The 19,053-nt window shown below is 48.7% G+C and overlaps 1 protein-coding gene across 4 annotated transcripts in view; it reads left to right on the top strand.

Annotated features, from left to right (window-relative positions):
* The window catches only part of RNF4 (ring finger protein 4), a 42,955-nt gene extending 24,319 nt beyond the window's left edge, over nucleotides 1-18,636 (top strand). For 2 of the 4 annotated variants that reach the window (XM_049708821.1, XM_049708822.1), the window contains exons 4-7: nucleotides 1,524-1,617; nucleotides 14,969-15,124; nucleotides 15,829-15,877; nucleotides 16,455-18,636. In XM_049708821.1, the coding sequence (XP_049564778.1) occupies nucleotides 1,524-1,617; nucleotides 14,969-15,124; nucleotides 15,829-15,877; nucleotides 16,455-16,604 (449 nt within the window). In that variant the 3' untranslated portion in view covers nucleotides 16,605-18,636. Of the gene's footprint in view, nucleotides 1-1,523; nucleotides 1,618-14,632; nucleotides 14,643-14,964; nucleotides 15,125-15,828; nucleotides 15,878-16,454 lie in introns of all 4 variants that reach the window. The other 2 variants (XM_012531346.3, XM_049708823.1) reach the window with 2 other exon arrangements.
* Nucleotides 18,637-19,053: the final 417 nt, after the last annotated feature.

Below are 19,053 nucleotides of genomic sequence, written 5' to 3'. Positions count from 1 at the left end.
CAGAGCTGGGTGTGTTGGGAGTTTGGTGCAGGCAGAGGCCAGATTGGCTTTTCCCCCTTCTTCCTGCCTCGGGAGTGGCAGATGGCCTGAATCAAGTGCCTCAGCTCTGCAGGTAGTAAGGTTGTTTTTATAATTACGATGCCTGAAAACTGACATTAGAAGAGAAGCAGGCAGCTTGTCTGTAGATTTCATGGGCCCTTCAGGGGAGTGAAGTTCTCTGTATTGTCTCTGTGGTCTCTGAGCTTCACTTCTAACATAAATTCACAGCCCTGGGCCGTCCTCCCCTCCACCCCAAAGCTGATGCCCTGGTGTCTGAATTCTGCCACCCTGCAGGAGAGGCAGGTGCAGGAGGCTCCTCATTTGGGACCCTGAACCCACAAGTGGAATCTCCAACCTGGCCGAGATCCACTGCTTTCCACTGCAGCACTGCTCGTCCTCAGTCAGTCTTACACCCATGTGCAGGGCTGTATGCACAAGCTGCCCGTTGGAATACCGTTTTTATTTGTAGGAGCCAAAAATTGTGTCCATCAGAAAGAGAGCGGTTCTGTAAATTATGGTATGTCCATATATGGACTATTCTTTAAAAAGAATGAAGTCATTTTGTATAAATTACGTTGGACGGCTTTGATGTATTGTGGTTTTTATTCCTGTGAAACTGTTTAATACATGAGAACAAAACAAGTTTGAATATGTTAAATGTATTACAAGTCACTTTCCCTGAGTATTAAACAAACATTATTTCTAAAAGTTCTTCCCTCTTACTTTTTAATGTTAATAATAATAGAAACAAACATGGTTGTAAGTCTTGTTTCAGTTTATATAAATGGAAGTTGTACTCTGCCCCTCTTTTCTGCCTGCTGCATGTAAGCGCTGGTGACCGTTTGGCACGTGCCTTTCCCCCCCTTGTCCTGTGCTCAGGTAGACAGTGCACTGTCCTCTAGGGCTCAAAGGCAAGTTGCAGAACAGGCTCAACCCATCTGCGTGGGTTGGGGTTCTAGGGGACCAGTAATAAACGCTTGTTGTCCACCCAAGTGGGAAGCACTTTAGAGCCAAATGGAGTTTAAAACGTAACTGATGAAGGTGCAGAGCTAAGCATGACCGGAGGTCTGAGGGGAGCAGAGGTTTCAGACAGATCCATCCCAAAGCCCAAGCTGAGCATGCTTGGTCCCTTCCCCAGATGTGCACCCCCATCCCACCTCAGGTAAGTTGCTGCCTCTCCCCTGTGAATGAGCTGAGCAGGTGCGGGGCACGGAGGCCTAGCTGTGTGGCAGTGTGAGGACACGGGGAGACGTGTGCGTGTGCACAGACACACACAGGATGGTGTATTTGTAAAGCCCATACCCTGTTACTCACGGCAGAATTCTGGAAGAGTATTCATTGCCTGTCACCCCGTTACTTCTGTACTTCAGGGACTTTAGTTTGGTATGAGACTGTGCTCTGTTTGTAATCATATTAATAATGAAGCTTAGAGCAGTAGTCCTTTACTTTCCTCCTAAAGCTTGTTCAAATGCTTTATTTTGAAGCTGGAGATGAAATAGTGGACCTCACCTGTGAATCTTTAGAGCCTGTGGTCGTCGACCTGACTCACAGCGACTCTGTCGTGGTAAGTGCTGGAGCGTGAGGATTGCCCTTTCTTGGCTGTGGGCCCCTGGCCTGCACGTCTGAAGGCCTTGGTCACAGGCTACAGCTTGGGCTAAAGAAGGCATGCTTTCAGTGACTGGTGCTCAAGATGGAAAATGTTTCAGGAAAGTCATTTGTTGCGACATTATTGCTTAAATTAATCACATTAGTAAATCTGTGCGATCCTGTCCTTTACATAGCTGGCCATAAAGGCTTTTGGGGAGAACTCTGAGGCCCGATCTCTCTTTGGTCCCCGATTCTACGCTTAACACCAGCTGTGTGACCTTGGCAAGTTACTTAGCCTCATTCACTTTGTCCATAAGATGCTGATAATGCCATCCATGTCAATAGAGTGTTGTGAGGATTAAAAGAGATCCTGTATGTGAGTGCCTGGCACCTAACGTGGTGCCCAGTAAAGCTGAGTAAATGTGAGTTTACACCCTCGCGGCTGGTGGGAATGGGGATATTTGCTCAGCACTGCCAGTGGGAAATCTCTCGAGTCCCAGAAGCAGCTGCCTTGGAGGATGCAGGCCCCCTGCATTGCCACCTGATGCCTTGGTTGTGTCGTGCCTCCAGGGAGGGTGGCACCTGGGAGGCTGCTTGTGCCCCTTCCCACAGGGAGCATGCCTGCCCCTGTGCGGCCCTCAGGAAGGAGACCTGGTCTGGTCAGGGGACAGGTGGAGAAGTGGTTCTGGCAGCCTGGCTCCACAGGTCAGGGGCGCATAGCTGTGTGTGGGTCTGGGAGTCTGGTCAGCCCACAGACCCACATCCTGAGGACATACTGGCCTCTTGGGATGCTTCTGCAGTGCCTTTTGATGCAGTGTGCAGTTGTGTGGAGTGGAGGTGGTGACACCCTGGACGGTCTTGGGCCAGTAGGGGCAGGTGCTGCTGAGGGCTGCGGTTTGGTGGGGCGAGTGGGGTTGCTAGGAGCTGAGTCTTCCCCTTGGCCTTGGGGCTGTCCTGGCTGTGCTTAGAACCGTAGACTAGGGTTGCACTGAGAAGCTTCAAGACTTTAAAAGGAGAAAAGAGCGAGGACAGGGAACGTCTTGACAAATTAAGAGATTTAGACACTGGTCAGTCTGAAACTGCTGGGCTGTCCTGTGGTGTGTCCTTCCCTCTCATTCCTCCCCTCCCCCCATCCCAAAGGCGAGGCAGCTGCCCTTGCTGCGTCATCAGACCGTCCCCAGCAGATTTTGGATGAATGCTCAGGGGAGACTGTGGCCCCCAAACAGGAGGCAGTAATTTCCCTGGAGACCAGTCGGAACTTTCTGAGATAAGCCTGAGCAGGTTTAGGGCCTGATTAGTGTGGTTGCTAGGGCAGGGGTCCCCAACCCCTGGGCCGCAGACCGGTACTGGGCCGCGGCCTGTTAGGAACCAGACCGCAGAGCTGGAGGTGAGCAGCCAGTGAGCAAAGCTTCATCTGGGGCTCCCCATCACTCGCATCACCGCCTGAGCCTGCCACCTGCCACCCGCCACCCCGCCACTGGTGTGCAGAAAAATTGTCTTCCACAAAACCGGTCCCTGGTTCCAAAAAGGCTGGGACCGCTGTTCTAAGGTACACACATATTGGGTTGGCTGAAAAGTTCGTTCCGGATTTTCCGTGACATCTAATGGGAAAGTACCCGAATGAACTTTTTAGCCAAGCCCACACATACAGCTTTGCTGCTGCTCCCTGCGGGCTCCCGCAGGTTCTGGAAAGGTAGCTTGATTTGGTACCGTGGCTGGAGCCTCAGCCCAGTTGCTGATTAACACTTCAAAGTGCTGCTAGTCCTTAATTTCTCCAGTATTCAGTGTCCACCTGCAGTGTGCCAGGCCCTGGGAGATGGCCGGGATTCTGCTCACAAGACCGCATTTTCTGCCCTCAAGGAGACAAGGATTGGCTTCTGTTGGGTGCCAGACCCATGTCATCATGTCCCCTTTTACGCCTTGGTTTTGTTTTGATGGCCAGTCTGCCCTCCCTACATGGGCTTCTTTTCTGAGCTTTCCAGCCTTCTTCCTGTTTCTCTGGGTGTGGAGAGTCATTGAGAGACACCAGGATGGGAATGCTAGAGTTGGGGGAGCTGCCCTGGGAGTGGGTGGATAGCCAGGGGCAGGTGGATAGGTGAAGGGGAGGCTAACTTGAGAAGGAGTCCTCGCTTCTTGTCCCAGAGGCACTGGCCAGTTTGGTCGGAGGACTTACCTTCCCATGGCCTCAGTGGCCCCAGACATGGAATAATTGTTTTGGACTTAATAGCACCCCTTATTCTAATCATCCTTCATTCTTTATTGGTGTTTAATAAATCCAAATGCCAGTTTTAAAATTTACAGTGAGAAGTATACCTGAGACTGAAATTCTCACTCTCTAAAGCAGATCTACTTGGAAAACCTAATAGTATTATTAGCTTATCAAGGAGCATCTATTAGAGGAATTACAAGTTTAGGGTTACCTCAGGCCCCGCCTACAGGAGAGTATGAAATGAATAAATATATCGTTTCCCAAATTGGGGTAATCTTACCAGTTCGGCCACAATGCAGGGGGACAGGCATAAGTGTACCACCTGAATATCACCTGGGAGTAGCTCTGCATCTTTTACATCCCAGGATCCAGGGACAACGTTAGAACTCTTGTGAACCCTCTTAAGACTGGATGAGAAACTACACAGGCTGTGTTATTCTAACTCTAAGGAATCCTAAACCCCTGATGAATTAGGAGAAGTCTTAAAAGCTGTAAGGTGCAATGAGACCTTGTACATCTCTGCTTTAATATTTTCCCTCAAAATTTAACTTATTTTTGGCATTGCGTACCCAAAAAAGGCCGTCACTGCTGGGTCCTAGGGTATGTATATCTTTGATTGTCACTAGATAGTGACAAGCTGTTTTCCAGAGAGGATGTACCAGTTTACGCTCCCACCAGTGTTGGAGGTTCTTCCACATCTCACTGCCACTGTAACCTTTAGCCAGTCTGGTGTTGTCTAGAGTATCCCACATGGTTTTAATGTGTGTTTTCCCATCAGTGGTGGGGTTTAACATCTTTTCATGTTTAGTGGTGTTTCATTTTCCTCTTTGGCGAATTGCCTGTTGCAATCTTTTTTTTTAAACACTTGAGTCTTTTTTTCTACTCATTTTTCTGTGTGATTGTCGACCTTGTCTCATTTTTTAGGAATTCTTTATAAGTTCTAAATATGAGCCTGCCATTAGTTGTGTTTTGAATCTGCTACTCAGAGGCTTGTCTTTTCTCTTTTTGGTTTATGTACAGAGGTTCTTAATTTTAATACAGTTCAACTTATCAATTTGTTGATGAAAATCCCATACCATAAAAATATGTTCCTCTACTCCAAAAGTTTTACTGTTTTGCGTTTCACATTTAGGTCTATAATCTATATGAGTTTTGTGTATGTTTTTTTTTTTTTAATTATTTTTATTTATTTTTGGCTGCATTGGATCTTCGTTGCGGTGCGCGGGCTTCTCATTGCAGTGACTTCTCTTGTTGCAGAGCACGGGCTGTAGGCACGCGGGCTTCAGTAGTTGTGGCTCGCGGGCTCTAGAGCGCAGGCTCAGTAGTCGTGGCACGTGGGCTTAGTTGCTTTGCGGCATGTGGGATCTTCCCAGACCAGGGCTGGAACCCGTGTCCCCTGCATTGGCAGGCGGATTCTTAACCACTGCGCCACCAGGAAAGCCCTTTGTGTATGGATTTATAATATTCCCTGGAGTGATTTTGCAAGTCTTTTGTTAGAAGATTTATTTCTAGGTACATAGTATTTTAGGATGCTATAAAAAAATGGTGTTTAAAATTTTCACTTTTTTGTTTTTATTATTTGCTAATATAAAGAAATGCAATTGGTTTTTCTTTTTTTTAGTACAACAGTTCTTAATCTGTAAATCTTTTTTTTTAATTTATTTTTATTTATTTATTTTTGGCTGCATTGGGTCTTTGTTGCTGTGTGCGGGCTTTCTCTGCGGTGAGCGGGGGCTACTCTTTTGTTGCGGTGCGCGGGCTTCTCATTGAGGCGGCTTCTCTTGTTGCAGAGCACAGGCTATAGGTGTGCAGGCTTCAGTAGTTGTGGCCCGCGGGCTCAGTAGTTGTGGCTTGCGGCCTCTAGAGTGCAGGCTCAGTAGTTGTGGCACACGGGCTTAGTTGCTCCGCAGCATGTGGGATCTTCCCAGACCAGGGCTCGAACCCATGTATCCTGCACTGGCAGGTGGATTTTTAACTGCTGCGCCACCAGGGAAGCCTTTAATCTGTAAATCTTTGAATTTCTGTGTACACAGAACAAGTTTTGGTTCTTCTCTATTTTCCTTTTTTTTTTCCTTGGCCTTAACACACTGGCTAGAAAATTCAACACTGGCTGAATAAAAATGGTGACAGTCATTGACATTCTTGTTTCATTCTAAATCTGAAAGAGTCTTTTCAGAGTCCACCATTAAATAAGACTTCTGCTGTAAGTTTTTTCGATTTGTTTATATCCTTTACCAGAGTGGAAAAGTTTCTCTATTTCCTGTTTGGCTATAAGTTTCATCTTGAATCAATGTCGAAATTTAACAATTTCATCTAATGTTGCTTTTCCCCCTGCTTCTAGTGTTAAACCACTTAAGCATTGTGGTCATGGCATTATCTTTTTATGTTGCTAGATTTGGTTTGCTAATGTTTCATATATAATTTTGCCTCTGTTTTTATGAGTAAGATTGGTGGTCTGTAATTTTTCCTTATAGAGTTCTGGTATCAGCATATTGGTATCTTTACAAAGTGAGTTGGACACCTTTTTTTCCGTTCCACAGAAGATTTTGTAAGATTGGACTATTTCTTCCATGAATGTTTGTTAGAACTTGACAGTGAAGTACATAACCTAGAGTTTTAATAGGGTTTGGTAATTACATTTTTTAGGAATTTGTTGATGTCATCTAAAGTTTTCACTTTTATTTGCATAAATTTGTTCATAATGTCTTGTGTTCTGTGGAATCTATAGTGATGTCTCCTTTTTCATTTCTGATACTGGTTATTTGTGTTTTCTATTTTTTTAGATTAGTATCACCAGAGCTTTATTAGATCTTTCAAAGAACCAACTTTTAGCTTTGTGGATCCTTTCTCTTGTAAGTTTTTCATTCATTGATTATTCCTTTCTTTGTTTGAGTTTATTTTGCTGTTTTTCTAATTTTCATCATTTCTTTTCCAATAAATGCATTAAAGATTATACTGTCTTTAGCTATATCTTACAAATTATGTTACTGGTACTTTACATTTAATTCAACATATTTATCAAATTTATATTTTTTAACTTCCAAATATATGGGTACTTTCTTTTTGTTATTGATTGCTTGCAGTATTGGTCAGAAAATAACATTCTGTATGTCAGTTCTTTGATACTTACTGGGTCTTGCTTTAAGCCTGGCTTGCCCCCGATGGCTGGCCTTCACTAGATAACCTGCCCCCATGGTTCCTGCCTGGGCTTTGGTTTCTCTGTGGGGCTTTCAAAAGTAGGCTTCAATTTTTTAAGAATTCTCTGTGCTTTTTTTCCCTCTGGGTTACTGTATTCCCTATACTGTTGACCGAATTCTTCTCTTTTTTTGATACCTCTTTATTTAAAAATATGTATGTTTTATCTTGTTTTTGGTTGTTTTCAGTGGAAAAATGGATGGAAATACCAGCCTGCCATTTATTGGAAGTCTCTGCTTGTTTTCCATCCTTCTGCTCTCTTTCCTTTTTCATTATTTTAATTAATTTATTTATTTAATTTTGGCTGTGTTGGGTCTTCGTTGCTGTGCATGGGCATTCTCTAGTTGTGGCGAGCGGGGGCTACTCTTTTTTGCGGTGCATGGGCTTCTTATTGTGGTGGCTTCTCTTGTTGCAGAGCACAGGCTATAGGTGTGCAGGCTTCAGTAGTTCCAGCACGTGGCCTCAGTATTTGTGGCACACGGGCTTAGTTGCTCCGCGGCATGTGGGATCTTCCCGGACCAGGGCTCAAACCTGTGTCCCCTGCATTAGCAGGCGGATTCTTAACCACTGTGCCACCAGGGAAGTCCCATCCTTCTGCTTTCTTATCTGGTTTGATAGATGAATTAAAATTTTCAGACCACTTTTCATGAGCATTTGCAGTATGCCAGTCTCTGTTCCAGCTGGAAGTCATGCAGTGATGGAAAAGAGACTCACTCCTCTCGTTAAGAAACTGAGTCTTCCAGGGGAAAGTTATTAAAAATGGGACTTGCTTGGACTATTTTCCTTCATCGAATTTCAAAAGATTGTTTCTTTTAAAGTCAGGTTGGTTTTCCTGGAATCTTTTTTTGTTCTCTTCCCATAGTGTACTAATGTATAGAGCTATTTGTGTTATACTCTGTACCTCACCTGGTTTATGATGTATGAGACTGTTGAAAGGGTCTGCTTGGTGAAGCCTTACAGGCAGGGACAGAGCCTGGTCCGTCTCTGGCTGGGAATAGTAAAGGGCATGAGAGGTACACAGTGACTGCTAGAATGAGTGAATGAACCAGTGTAATTATATATGAAGGAAGAAGAGCCCAGACATCATATCCCAGAATTGGGGAAGTGAAACAGTTGTCCGTGGAATCTGACATGATTGCTCACTCGACTGGGATGTTCACGTCAGCACAGTCTTCCTGGTGCTCGTGGCAGTGCTACAGTAAAAGTACTCTGTAATTGTGTGATGCGAGCACCTGTTGGATGTGAGGCGTATCCTTCGTGGGCACGGTGGTTGCGTGTGGCTGTTCCTTCCAGTGGAATGATGTGCCGTGCTGCCTAGGAAGGTCACTTAGAGCAAGCGGCTCTCTGAGCTCCCAGCTGGGTGAGCTTTCTTGGGAATGCCAGAGGTCAGCTTGCCTGCAGAGGACCCCAGGGACCCTGCTACTTGGTTCCATTCTGTTGTTTAACCCCAGCATGTTGCTGTAGCCCTAAGAATGCCAAGCGTTTCGTCCACTAGTAGAAGAAGAAAGGCTTATCCTGCCCCACTGACCAGGAGTCTGTGACACGGGTGTCGCTGTTTGCAGGGGTTGAGGCTCACTTGTGCTTCAGAAGCCCACCGGGGTTCTGGGTGCCTGACATGGAGTCAGTGTGCCCGGGTGTGGAGGCAGGCGGCGCCGGTGCTGCTGTGGGTTGTTCATGCTCCACGTGTCTCCACGTGTTTGTCTCTGACACACTGCCTGTAGTTTATTCTAGAGTCAGGAAAGAGAAGCCAGGCTGAAGGTGGGGTGGAATGTGTGGTCTGAGCTTGAGCCAGTTTTTCACAGTGTTGATTTGGCTGTACATACTAGGGGACTGGGGAATTGTTTCCATTTGGTATTTTGTTTCTTTGAAAGGCCTCTCAGCCAGATGAGAGGTCCAAGAGCTGGTATTATTCCTATTTGCATCTGTTTACTCCTGGAGTAAACATTTCTGAAGCCCCAGTGCTTTTCCCCACCTGTCTCTTGTGCTAGGTAAGCACTTTGTTACCTGCAGGGCTATGACCACGGGGAAGGGACATTCCAGAGCACCTGCAGAGTTCTTGATTCTTTGTTTGTTTGTTTGTTTTTGTTTTGGCTGCGTTGGGTCTTCGCTGCTGCGCAAGGGCTTTCTCTAGTTGCGGCGAGCAGGGGCTACTCTTTGTTGCGGTGTGCGGGCTTCTCATTGCAGTGGCTTCTTTTGTTGGAGAGCACGGGCTCGAGGCGCGCAAGCTTCAGTAGTTGGGCCTGCGGGCTCTAGAGCACGTGGGCTCAGTAGTTGTGGCTTGCGGGCTCTAGAGCGCAGGCTCAGTACTGTGGCACACGGGCTTAGTTGCTCTGTGGCATGTGGGATCTTCCTGGACCAGGGCTCAAACCCGTGTCCCCTGCATTGGCAGGTGGATTCTTAACCACTGCGCCACCAGGCAAGTCCAGAGTTCTTGATTTGTTGCGACTTGGCTGCTGGGTGGAGGGAATACCAGTGATAGTATCTCACCTCCATCAGCTAGGAGGTGGCTCCGGGTCACCGGAAGTCATGGAGCTTGGAGGCCAGGCTGTGGTGCCATTCTTTTCTGCCCTTTGGGCAAGAAGCCTCATCTCTGAGCTGTTCTTCCATTGAACGTGGATGGGGACAGAGTCATCACCAGTGAAGGAGGCTCTCTGGCCACCGTGTATTCATTTACCTAGTAGTTAAGTATGGAGCACCTGCCGTTGTGCCAGCAGCATCCTGGGCCTTGGGACTTTCCTGGGGGCTCAGTGTTCAGGTCCGGCCTCAGCTTGGCACTGCCAAGAGGCGAGCTGGGTCTGGCTCACAAGAGCCTGTGGAGACCTGGTTGCCACATTCTGGTGGCCTGGGACCCAGGGGCGTCACATTCCACACCTGGCCAGTGGTCCTTCTTGGCAAAGGGCAGTAAAAGCAGTGTTGGAGTGGAGGAAAACTGGGGTCTTCCCTGCCCACAGCAGAATTTCCTTCTGCTCTTGGCTAACTTCAGAGCTCCCCTTATAGACTTCATATGAACAGCACCTTCTGCCAGCCCAAGCTTGTCTTCCAGTTCATGGTCCTGGTGATGAAGTTGACTGTCGCCAGTTTCATAGTCACACTTTCCAGCTTCTTCTGGGGGGAAGGGGAAGTGTCTTCAGTGGCTTCTCATCTGCAAAATGAAGATCTTTATGCTCAGACCTTCTTCCTTCCTGTGATGGCCATTTGTATTTGGCAGGGTTGAGGCTGGAGAAACCGAAATCCGCTCTACTTATTCTGGAGCAGAAATGGATTTTAATACATGGGAGGGGGACTTCCCTGGTGGCAGTGGGCAGTGGTTAAAAATCCACCTGCCAGTGCAAGGGACACGGGTTTGATCCCTGGTCCGCAAAGAATGCCACATGCCGCGGGAACAACTAAGCCTGTGCGCCACAACTTCTGATCCTGCGCTGTAGAGCCCGCAAGCCACAACTGCTGAGCCCGTGAGCCACAACTACTGAGACTGTGTGCCACAACTACTGAAGCCTGCGTGCCTAGAGCCCGTGTTCCACGACAAGAGAAGCCGCCGCAATGAGAAGCCCGCGCACGGCAACGGAGAGTAGCCCCTGCTCGCCGCAACTGGAGAAAGCCCGCACACAGCAATGAAGACCCAACACGGCCAAAAATAAATTAATTAATTTATTAATTAAAAAAAATACACGGGAGGAGTTGCTTCGTGGTGTTGTAAAGGCTGGAGGAGCAGGTGTCTAGGAATAACTCCGGACATCTCAGCCTTGACGCACCATGGGATCTGCTACCTCTGCTCCAAGCAGAAGGATGGGAGGGGGCAGCTACCACCTGTACTAATCTCTTTGGGCTCAAGGAAATGCTACTGTGTCTTCTTGCTTGGGAGGACAGACCTGGGCTTTGGACATTGCAGCCTCGGCCACGACTGCCTCTTGATCCCCGCATCTGTGTCCACCTACAGCAGCTGAAATTGTCCTCTACCCTTCTGCCCTCCAAATAGCATGAGTGTATCTCACTGAGGGAATTTAGTTCGTGTCTAGAATCCCCACTGCAAGGGAGTTGGAATAGAGTTGAGCTTCCCATCTCTGCGGGGCAGGATGGCGTGCCAGAAAGGGTCAGCCTCTGTGCCCCTGAACACGGGGGCAGCCAAGGAGAGGTGGCAGCAGGGCTTTCAACAGCAATCCTGAGAGCTCTCCTGAAGTAGCTGATCACACACACAAGCGAGAGGGAAAAGGGGTGCTGCTGGTGATGGTGTAGACAGACAGGTAGTAGCTCAGTGAGAGCGCTGACTTGCCAGGTTTGAAACTGTTGCAGAAAAGAATCTTAACAAGTTCTGAGTACAGGCACACCTTGGAGATGGTGGGCTCAGTTCCAGACCACCATAGTAAAGTGAGTAAAGCAAGACACAGCAAACCATTGCGTCTCTCAGTGCATGTAAAAAAGTTGTTTGTGCTATACTGCAGTCCATTAAGTGTGCAATCGCACATTATGACAATTTGCCTTCCTTAATTTTTTTTTTTTTTTTTTTTTTTTTTGCGGTACGCGGGCCTCTCACTGCTGTGGCCTCTCCCGTCGCGGAGCAGAGGCTCCGGGCGCGCAGGCTCAGCGGCTGTGGCTCATGGGCCCAGCCGCTCCGCGGCATGTGGGATCCTCCCGGACCGGGGCACGAACCCGCATCCCCCGCATCGGCAGGCGGACTCCCAACCACTGTGCCAGCAGGGAAGCCCTTGCCTTCCTTAATTTAAAAGTACTTTATTGCTAAGTGCTAACCATCATCTGAGCCTTCAGCAGGTTGTAATCTCTTTGCAGGTGGAGGGTCTGGCCTCGATGTTGATGCTGCTGCCTGATCAGGGCGGTGGCTGCTGAAGGCTGGGGGCCCTGTGAGAATTTCTTCAAAGAAGACAGCGATGAAGTTTGCTGTATTAATCAACTCTTCCTTTCATGAACAGTTTCTCTGTAGCAGCAATGCTGTTTGACAGTATTTTACCCATAGCAGAATTTCTTTCAAACCCTGCTGCTGCTTTATCAACTAAGTTTATGTGGTATTCTAATTCTTTTCTGTTATTTCAACAGTCTTCACAGCATCTTCACCAGGAGTAGCTTCCATCTCAAGAAACCACTTTCTCATCCGTATGGAGCAACTCCTCATCTGTTCATGTTTTACTTTGAGATTACAGCAGTTCAGTCACATCTTCAGGCTCCACTTCTAATTCTAGTTCTCTTGCTTTTTCTACCACATACGCAGTTTCTTCCTCCACTGAAGTCTTGAATCCCTCAAAGTCATCTGATAGGGTTGGAATCAACTTCTTCCAAATTCCTCACCCGTGAAATCACAAATGTTCCTAATGGCATCTAGAATGGTGAACCCCTTCCAGAAGGTTTTTAGTTTACTTTGCCTGGATCCATGAGAGAAATTACTGTCTATGGCAGCTATCCTTACAAAATATATTTCTTAAATTATTAGACTTGAAAGTTGAAATGACTCCTTGATCCATGGGCTGCAGGATGGATGCTGTGTTAGCAGGCCTGGAAACATCACTGATCTCATTGTCCGTCTCCATCAGAGCGCTTGGCTGACCAGGTGCACTGTGTCAGTGAGCAGTAATATTGTGAAAGAAATCTTTTTTTCTGAGCAGTATGTCTCAGTAGTTTAAAATATTCAGTAAACGATTTTGTAAACAGATGTGCTGTCATTCAGGCTTTGTTGTTTCATTTATAGAGCACAGGCAGAGTAGATTTAGCACCATTCTTAAGGGCTCTAGGACTTTTGGAATGGTAAATGAGCACTTAAAAGGCCTCAACTTAAAGTCACCAGCTAAGGAGAGAGTCAGCCTGTCCTTTGAAGCTTTGAAGCCAGGCACTGACTTCTCCTCTCTAGCTATGAAGGTCCTAGATGGTATCTTCTTCCAATAGCGGCTGTTGTCTACATTGAAAATCTCTGTAGCCACCTTCATTAATGATCTTAGCTGGATATTTTGGATAACTTGCTGCAGCTTCTACACCAGCACTTGCTGCCTTACCTTTGCAATATGGTGTTATGGAGACGGTTTTTTTCCTTCAGCCTCATGAGCCAACCTCTGCTGGCTTCAGACTTTTCTTCTGCAGCTTCCTCACCTCTCTCAGCCTTCATAGAATTGAAGAGAGTTAGGGCCTTTCTCTGATTAGGCTTCAGCTTAAGAGAATGTTGTGGCTGGTTTGATCTTCTATCCAGACCACTCGAACTTTCTACACATCAGCAATAAGGCTGTTCCACTTTCTTATCATTGTGTGTGCACTGGAGTAGCACTTTAATTTCCTTCAAGAGCTTTTCCTTTGCGTTTCACGACTGGGCTAACTGGCGCAAGAGGCCTGGCTCTAGGCCTGTCTCAGCTTGACATGCCTTCCTCAGTAACCTTAATCATTTCTAGGTTTTGATTTAAAGTGAGACATGTGCAGCTCTTCCTTTCATATGAAGACTTAGAGGTTATTGTAGGATATATATTTTTTAATATTTATTTATTCATTTATTTATTTGGCTGTGCTGGGTCTTAGTTGCGGCACGCGGGCTGTTTTAGTTGCAGCATGCAGGCTTTAGTTCCCTGACCAGGGATCGAACCCGGGCCCCCTGCTTTGGGAGGGCAGAGTCCCAACCACTAGACCACCAGGGAAGTCCCTACTGTAGGATTATTAATTGGCCTAATTTCAATATTGTTGTGTGTAGGGAGTAGGGAGGCTCAAAAAGAGGGAGGGAGTCATGAAAGAGTTGTTCTGTGGAGCAGTCAGAACACACATTTATCAATTAAATTCATCGCCTTGTATGGGTGAGGTTCACGGTGCCCAAAACAATTACAGTAGTAACATCAGAAATCACCGATCACATATAGCCATAGCGAATATAATAATGATGAACAAGTTTGACATATTGTGAGAATTACTGAAAAGTGACACAGACACGAAGTGAGCAAATGATGTTGGAAAAATGGTACCAATAGACTTGATTGACACAGGGTTGCCACAAACCTTTAATTTGTACGAAACGCGGTATCTGTGAAGCGCAGTAAAGCAAAGCACAGGTGTGCCTGTAGTCAGGCGATGGGCTTGTCAGGTTCTCACTAGCTCTTTCTGTAGGCCTCGAACACAGGATTGGATTGATCTCAGTCCTTGGTGTATGCTACTCTCCGTAGTCCCTGCATGGCCTACTTCAGCTGTTTAATTATTTTTAATAAAGTATTAAGCACTGCAAACCCTTCTGCCAGTAAAGGCTCCGTCTCCGGCAGTAGCCCACGTGGAGTGAAGACAAGGAGAACGGGTGGAGCTGGTTGGGAGCTTCAGGCCACTGGTGCCCTGTGGCATCGTTGTGATCTCACTTAGTTCTCACAGCAGCGAGGGGGCGCTGTTTTTCAGAAGAGGAAGTTGGCAGTTCCTGAGGGTATGGAACTTCCCCAGGTCACGCAGCTCCCAGAGACTCACTAAACACCTGCAGGCTGGGGCGCAGTGTGTCAGCTGCTGGGAGGCTTTGCTGCTCCCGAGGATTTTGCATTTGAAACAAATGCTTCAATTTTATTGTTTTAAGAGTTTAAAAGAATACAGAATATTTTATGTCAAATTAATTGTGTATTTCTCTTTTGTTTTTCTCCTTTTTCAAAGATTGTTGAAGGTGAGTGGTTTCCTCTCCTTCCTTGGGTTTGGGTAGAGGACTGACGAGGGTGCGGTGGCAGGGCCTCGGGCCTTGCCAGCTCTGTAGGTGTGGGAACACTCCCGGGATGCTGCTGCTCACGCCTGCAGTCAGTCCCCTTCCTGCTGAGGAGACGTCCCCCTGGGCATCTGCACGCAGCAGGGGTGGGGGCTTCTTCTCTTGGGAAGATGGGAGGGTGGTCTCCGTGCAGCTGGGACTGGCCTTTTCCCAGTCCGAAAGGAGGGTGGGTGGTGAGGGTGGTAGAACTGGGAGGCCCTGCTCTGAACGTGGGCTCACATCTCAGAAAGGAGGCGGCCAAGGAGGAACGGCAGGAGGCTGCGCCAGGAGCACGCCGACAGCTGTGTGCTGAGCAGTGATGACGAGGAGCTGCCCAGGGACAAGGACGTGTATGTGACCACCCACACCCCCAGAAATGCCCGGGAGGAGGCCGCTACCGGACTCAGGTACCAGCGTGCCCGCTGCTCTGCTGCTGCCGTGCTGGGGACAGGCTCTCTGCCGGGAAGCTTCTGGATCCGTGGGACCCCATCGTCCCTGGAGTGAGGATCCTCTTCCTTCCTCTCCATATTTCAGTGGAGAGGTTGGGGCAGGAAGAAGGGTATTAGAGACACTGACCTTCAGCCCTGGGCTCAAGAAGGGCTTGTTGTAGCATCTGGGTGGCAGGTGGATCTGGAGCTGGGCTCAGCTGTTCCCACTGTGACCAGGGCGTGCCAGGCACTGGCTGGGCGGGTGTGAATAGCTCCAGGCTGAAGGCAAAGCCCCGCCACCTGGGTGGAGAACAGACCCAGCGGCCCCCGGCCTTCTGCAGCAGGACTCCTTGGAGGAAGGAGGTGCTAGGCGCAGCCCCTGCCCCAGACAGGGAGGCTGGAAGGGGGCTCTGAGGGAGCATAGGCCAGAGGTGCGGGGCGGGGACAGGGCGACTCCAGTTGCTTGTGCCTTCTCTTGCCCCCATCTCTTTCCTCCCCTTTCTCATAGCCTCCCCTACCCCCCATCGGGACAGCTGGCCATCTTGTAAGTGTCCCGGGTGCCTGTGCTAAGGCAGGGTCAGAGGAGGCTTTTGTGAGGGGATGTGGGCTGCTTACATGAAGCCACTTAAGAGTAATTGATGTTTGCGTTTGCTGAGGAACTGACATGAGCACTGTGATTTTAGGCCCTCTGGTACTGTCAGTTGTCCCATCTGCATGGACGGGTACTCGGAGGTAAGCAAACTTAGCTGTGTCTTCCCTGATTCTGGTTCTCAAACTGCTTCAGTGAAAGAATTAGATGAGAGAGCACTCCTCACTGGGTGGGCTTTTGATGCCTCTGTTTTGCAGTCACACTTGGGTTGGCACATGGCTTGGCACACCTCTGTGAAGGGGGAGGGTACCTCTGTGAAGGGGGAGCCCTACAGTCTTGAACTCTGGGCTGCCCTGTGCATCAGTCCTGTGTATTCCCTACCTGGCCTAATTGGAAGCTGCCAGTGTTCACTGTGGCCCCAGGCCCTAGGGCACTGCCCCACTGGGTGCCTGGAGGTTCGTCAAACCCCCTTGGGCTGTCGCTGCCAGAGACTGGCTGCTGCCTCTGCTCTCGGCTTCAGAGACACCGCTCATACTTGCCTGAGCCTACAGAGCAGCATCTTTAGTTCTTCAGACCATCTCCCTGCTTTTCCTGCTGCAGCCCTTGGCCCCCTCCTCTCATTCGGCATCTTAGAGACGGGGCGGGAGTGGATTCTCTGGGGGCTCCCGCTGCTCTGGTACAAGGCCAGACATGAAGCCTGTTCTTTTTTATGTTTTCTAGATTGTGCAGAATGGACGTCTCATTGTTTCTACAGAATGTGGCCACGTCTTCTGTAGCCAGTGCCTCCGTGATTCCCTTAAGAATGCTAACACTTGCCCAACTTGCAGGAAAAAGATCAGCCACAAGCGGTACCACCCCATTTATATATGAAGTGCTGGGCTGCTCGGGGGACGGATGGACAGACAGAGCCTGACTGGGTTCTCTACGGCCTTACGTGGGCTATCTGCCGCCAGTTTCTTGAGCTCAGAAAGACTATTTCAGAATCAGCATCTGTAATGTAAACTGCTCTCGTTTCCCACCCCGTCTTTGATCCTTTTGTTACCTCTAGTCTGATGCTGTGGAGCTGGGCCCAGGGCCCTCCCAGCCCAGGGTCTACATCTGCTCCTCTGGGTGGTCTGGTTCCAGGGAAGGAGAGAGGGAGTCAGGCCCGTTGGAATTGAGAATCGTGGTTCCAGCCTCTTTCCGGAACCTGCACGTTGCCAAGAAGTTTTCCCCATTTGGAAAGTTTGCCCCAGCTTCCTGCTGGCAGTGTGTCGAGGGCTGGCCCCGGTCGGAGAGCAAACAGGTCCACCCAGCTCTCCTGGGCACGCTACCTCCTCCCAGGCATCTGCCCACCACAGTGACCAAGCCAGACAAGGGTCCATCTGGCCTGAGGATCCCAGGTGCAAGCATGGCCCCGGAAAGACCAACCACTGGACTTTTTTTTCTTCCCTTGAGTTTCAGAGGTCACCCGTGATTCCATCTGCATTGATGTCGGGTTCCTGCAGATCACAAGGACCTCTGCAGGGCAATCCCCAGTTTTCTAAGAACGAAATGTGCAATAAAGCCTGTTCTTTGCCTACTTTTCAGCAGCCCAGGAGATGTAGCACTATTAGTGTCCTTCAGAGGCCTCATGTTGCCTACAGAGCAGTGCCTGTCTCGCCCCGTCTGGTTCACCACCTGTTCTCAGGAACCTTACCCATGCCCGAGTTCACCTGGTGCAGGCTGTGCAAGGTCAGTGGGGCAGGCACGTCGTCGAGTATCCTCTCTTTTCTGATAAAAATCCATCCTTTGTTTACCACGTGCCCTCCGGTCCTCAGTTCCCACTGCCTCATGTCTACTCAAGCATAGACCCTGGGCGGTGGTGGCAGTAATTGTGGCCTTATTAGCCACCCGTGTCCATGCTGTTGCCCAAGTCACAGCTGACCTGCGTTTCAAAGACCTCGGCTCTCCAGACTTGAGCTGGGCACCCCCCACCCCTGCAATTGACATTCATTTCCGAAGCTGCTCTTCTGGCCACTGGGCTTTGATCCTTTGGGCTTTGATTGCTCCTTAGGTTTTGGTTGGCAAAGTACGGTGGCCTCTCCTCCCCAGGGGCCCAGATAACACCCTCTGCTCGACTCCACGTGGGTAAAAGCCTCTGGTCTCAAGGAGGCAGAAGGTGGCCCGAGCTGACCTGAACTGCCCCCTGCTGCACAGGGCTTGCCTCCACCTCTGTACCCCTCCTTCCTCCGAGGCCTTCAAGCCAAACCAACAGCCTTTTCGTGTGAAACATCTTCGAGGTGGAAAAGGGGCCACCTCTGGCTTTGCTAGCAATAACTGACCTTCAGTTTCTCCTTCTGGAGGAGCAGGGACTCAGCACAGAATTCACTTTAAATGGGGCTGAAGGAGTATCCCTCCTCTATGTGAAAAGAATTGTTTCATTCTTCATTCTGACTTTTTAACTGTTTGGCTCACTTCCGGTTCGTTTGATGAAAGTACTGCTTTCTACTTGGAGTCGAGGAGGGCCGACATCAGTTGTCATCTGCGTGGTGTGCAGCGTGTCTGCCCTTCGATTGGACATCGTTGCCATTAAGTTCCTTCTGGGCTTCATGGAATCTCTTTTCTTATGTTCTGACAATACCCGGACTTCAGGAGCCAAGACAACCGCAGCCAAAATTTCTCACGTTTTATGCTTAAGGACAAATGGTTGATCGTAAAAGTTGTATTCCTTCATACTAACTTAAGTTGGGAAAAAATGTTTAGTTTCTACTGTTCAGAAGTTGCAAAACAGGAAAAGGTTGATAAGAAAAATCCTTTCCCTCCCTCCGTGTACATAGTTCAAATCTTCTTTGTTACACTTAAACTATATCCATGTATGTCAGTCTGTTTTGGACTCTCCTCTGCTAGTGTTACAGGCGGAAATAAACCAGTTTGAACCAGGTATCTCGTGTGTGCATTCATTTGCTCTTTTGGATCAGTATCACCCCCCACCCTTGCCCAAGGTGTGTGATCCTGTCTGCCTCGTGTTTGGTGTATTTTGTGACAGTATGTGTGCAAGAAAGTTGCTTGGTCATGTGCTGACCCAGAAGTCAGCAAGTAAGAGGTCATCCTTGGAGCAGAACCCCAAGTCCAGGCCCTGGAATCCCTAAACGAGCAGAATCTTAACCTCAGGCCTGAAGAAGCAAGGTTGGCTGTGGGCTGTCTGCTCAGTCTGGCCCGTGCCAGCTCAGGAGAGGAGCTCCGAGCAGTGTGGACTCGGACTGACCTGGGGTCCTGGCAGTGCAGCGCACCTGCCCCAACCACTGTATACAGTTTGCCCTCTGCGTGGGAGTGGGGGCCCAGGAGTGCATGGCGGGCC

Source organism: Orcinus orca, chromosome 4 (genome assembly GCF_937001465.1).
Source record: "Orcinus orca chromosome 4, mOrcOrc1.1, whole genome shotgun sequence".
Lineage (NCBI taxonomy): Eukaryota > Metazoa > Chordata > Mammalia > Artiodactyla > Delphinidae > Orcinus > Orcinus orca.
This window is presented reverse-complemented; position numbering and strand designations above follow the sequence as displayed.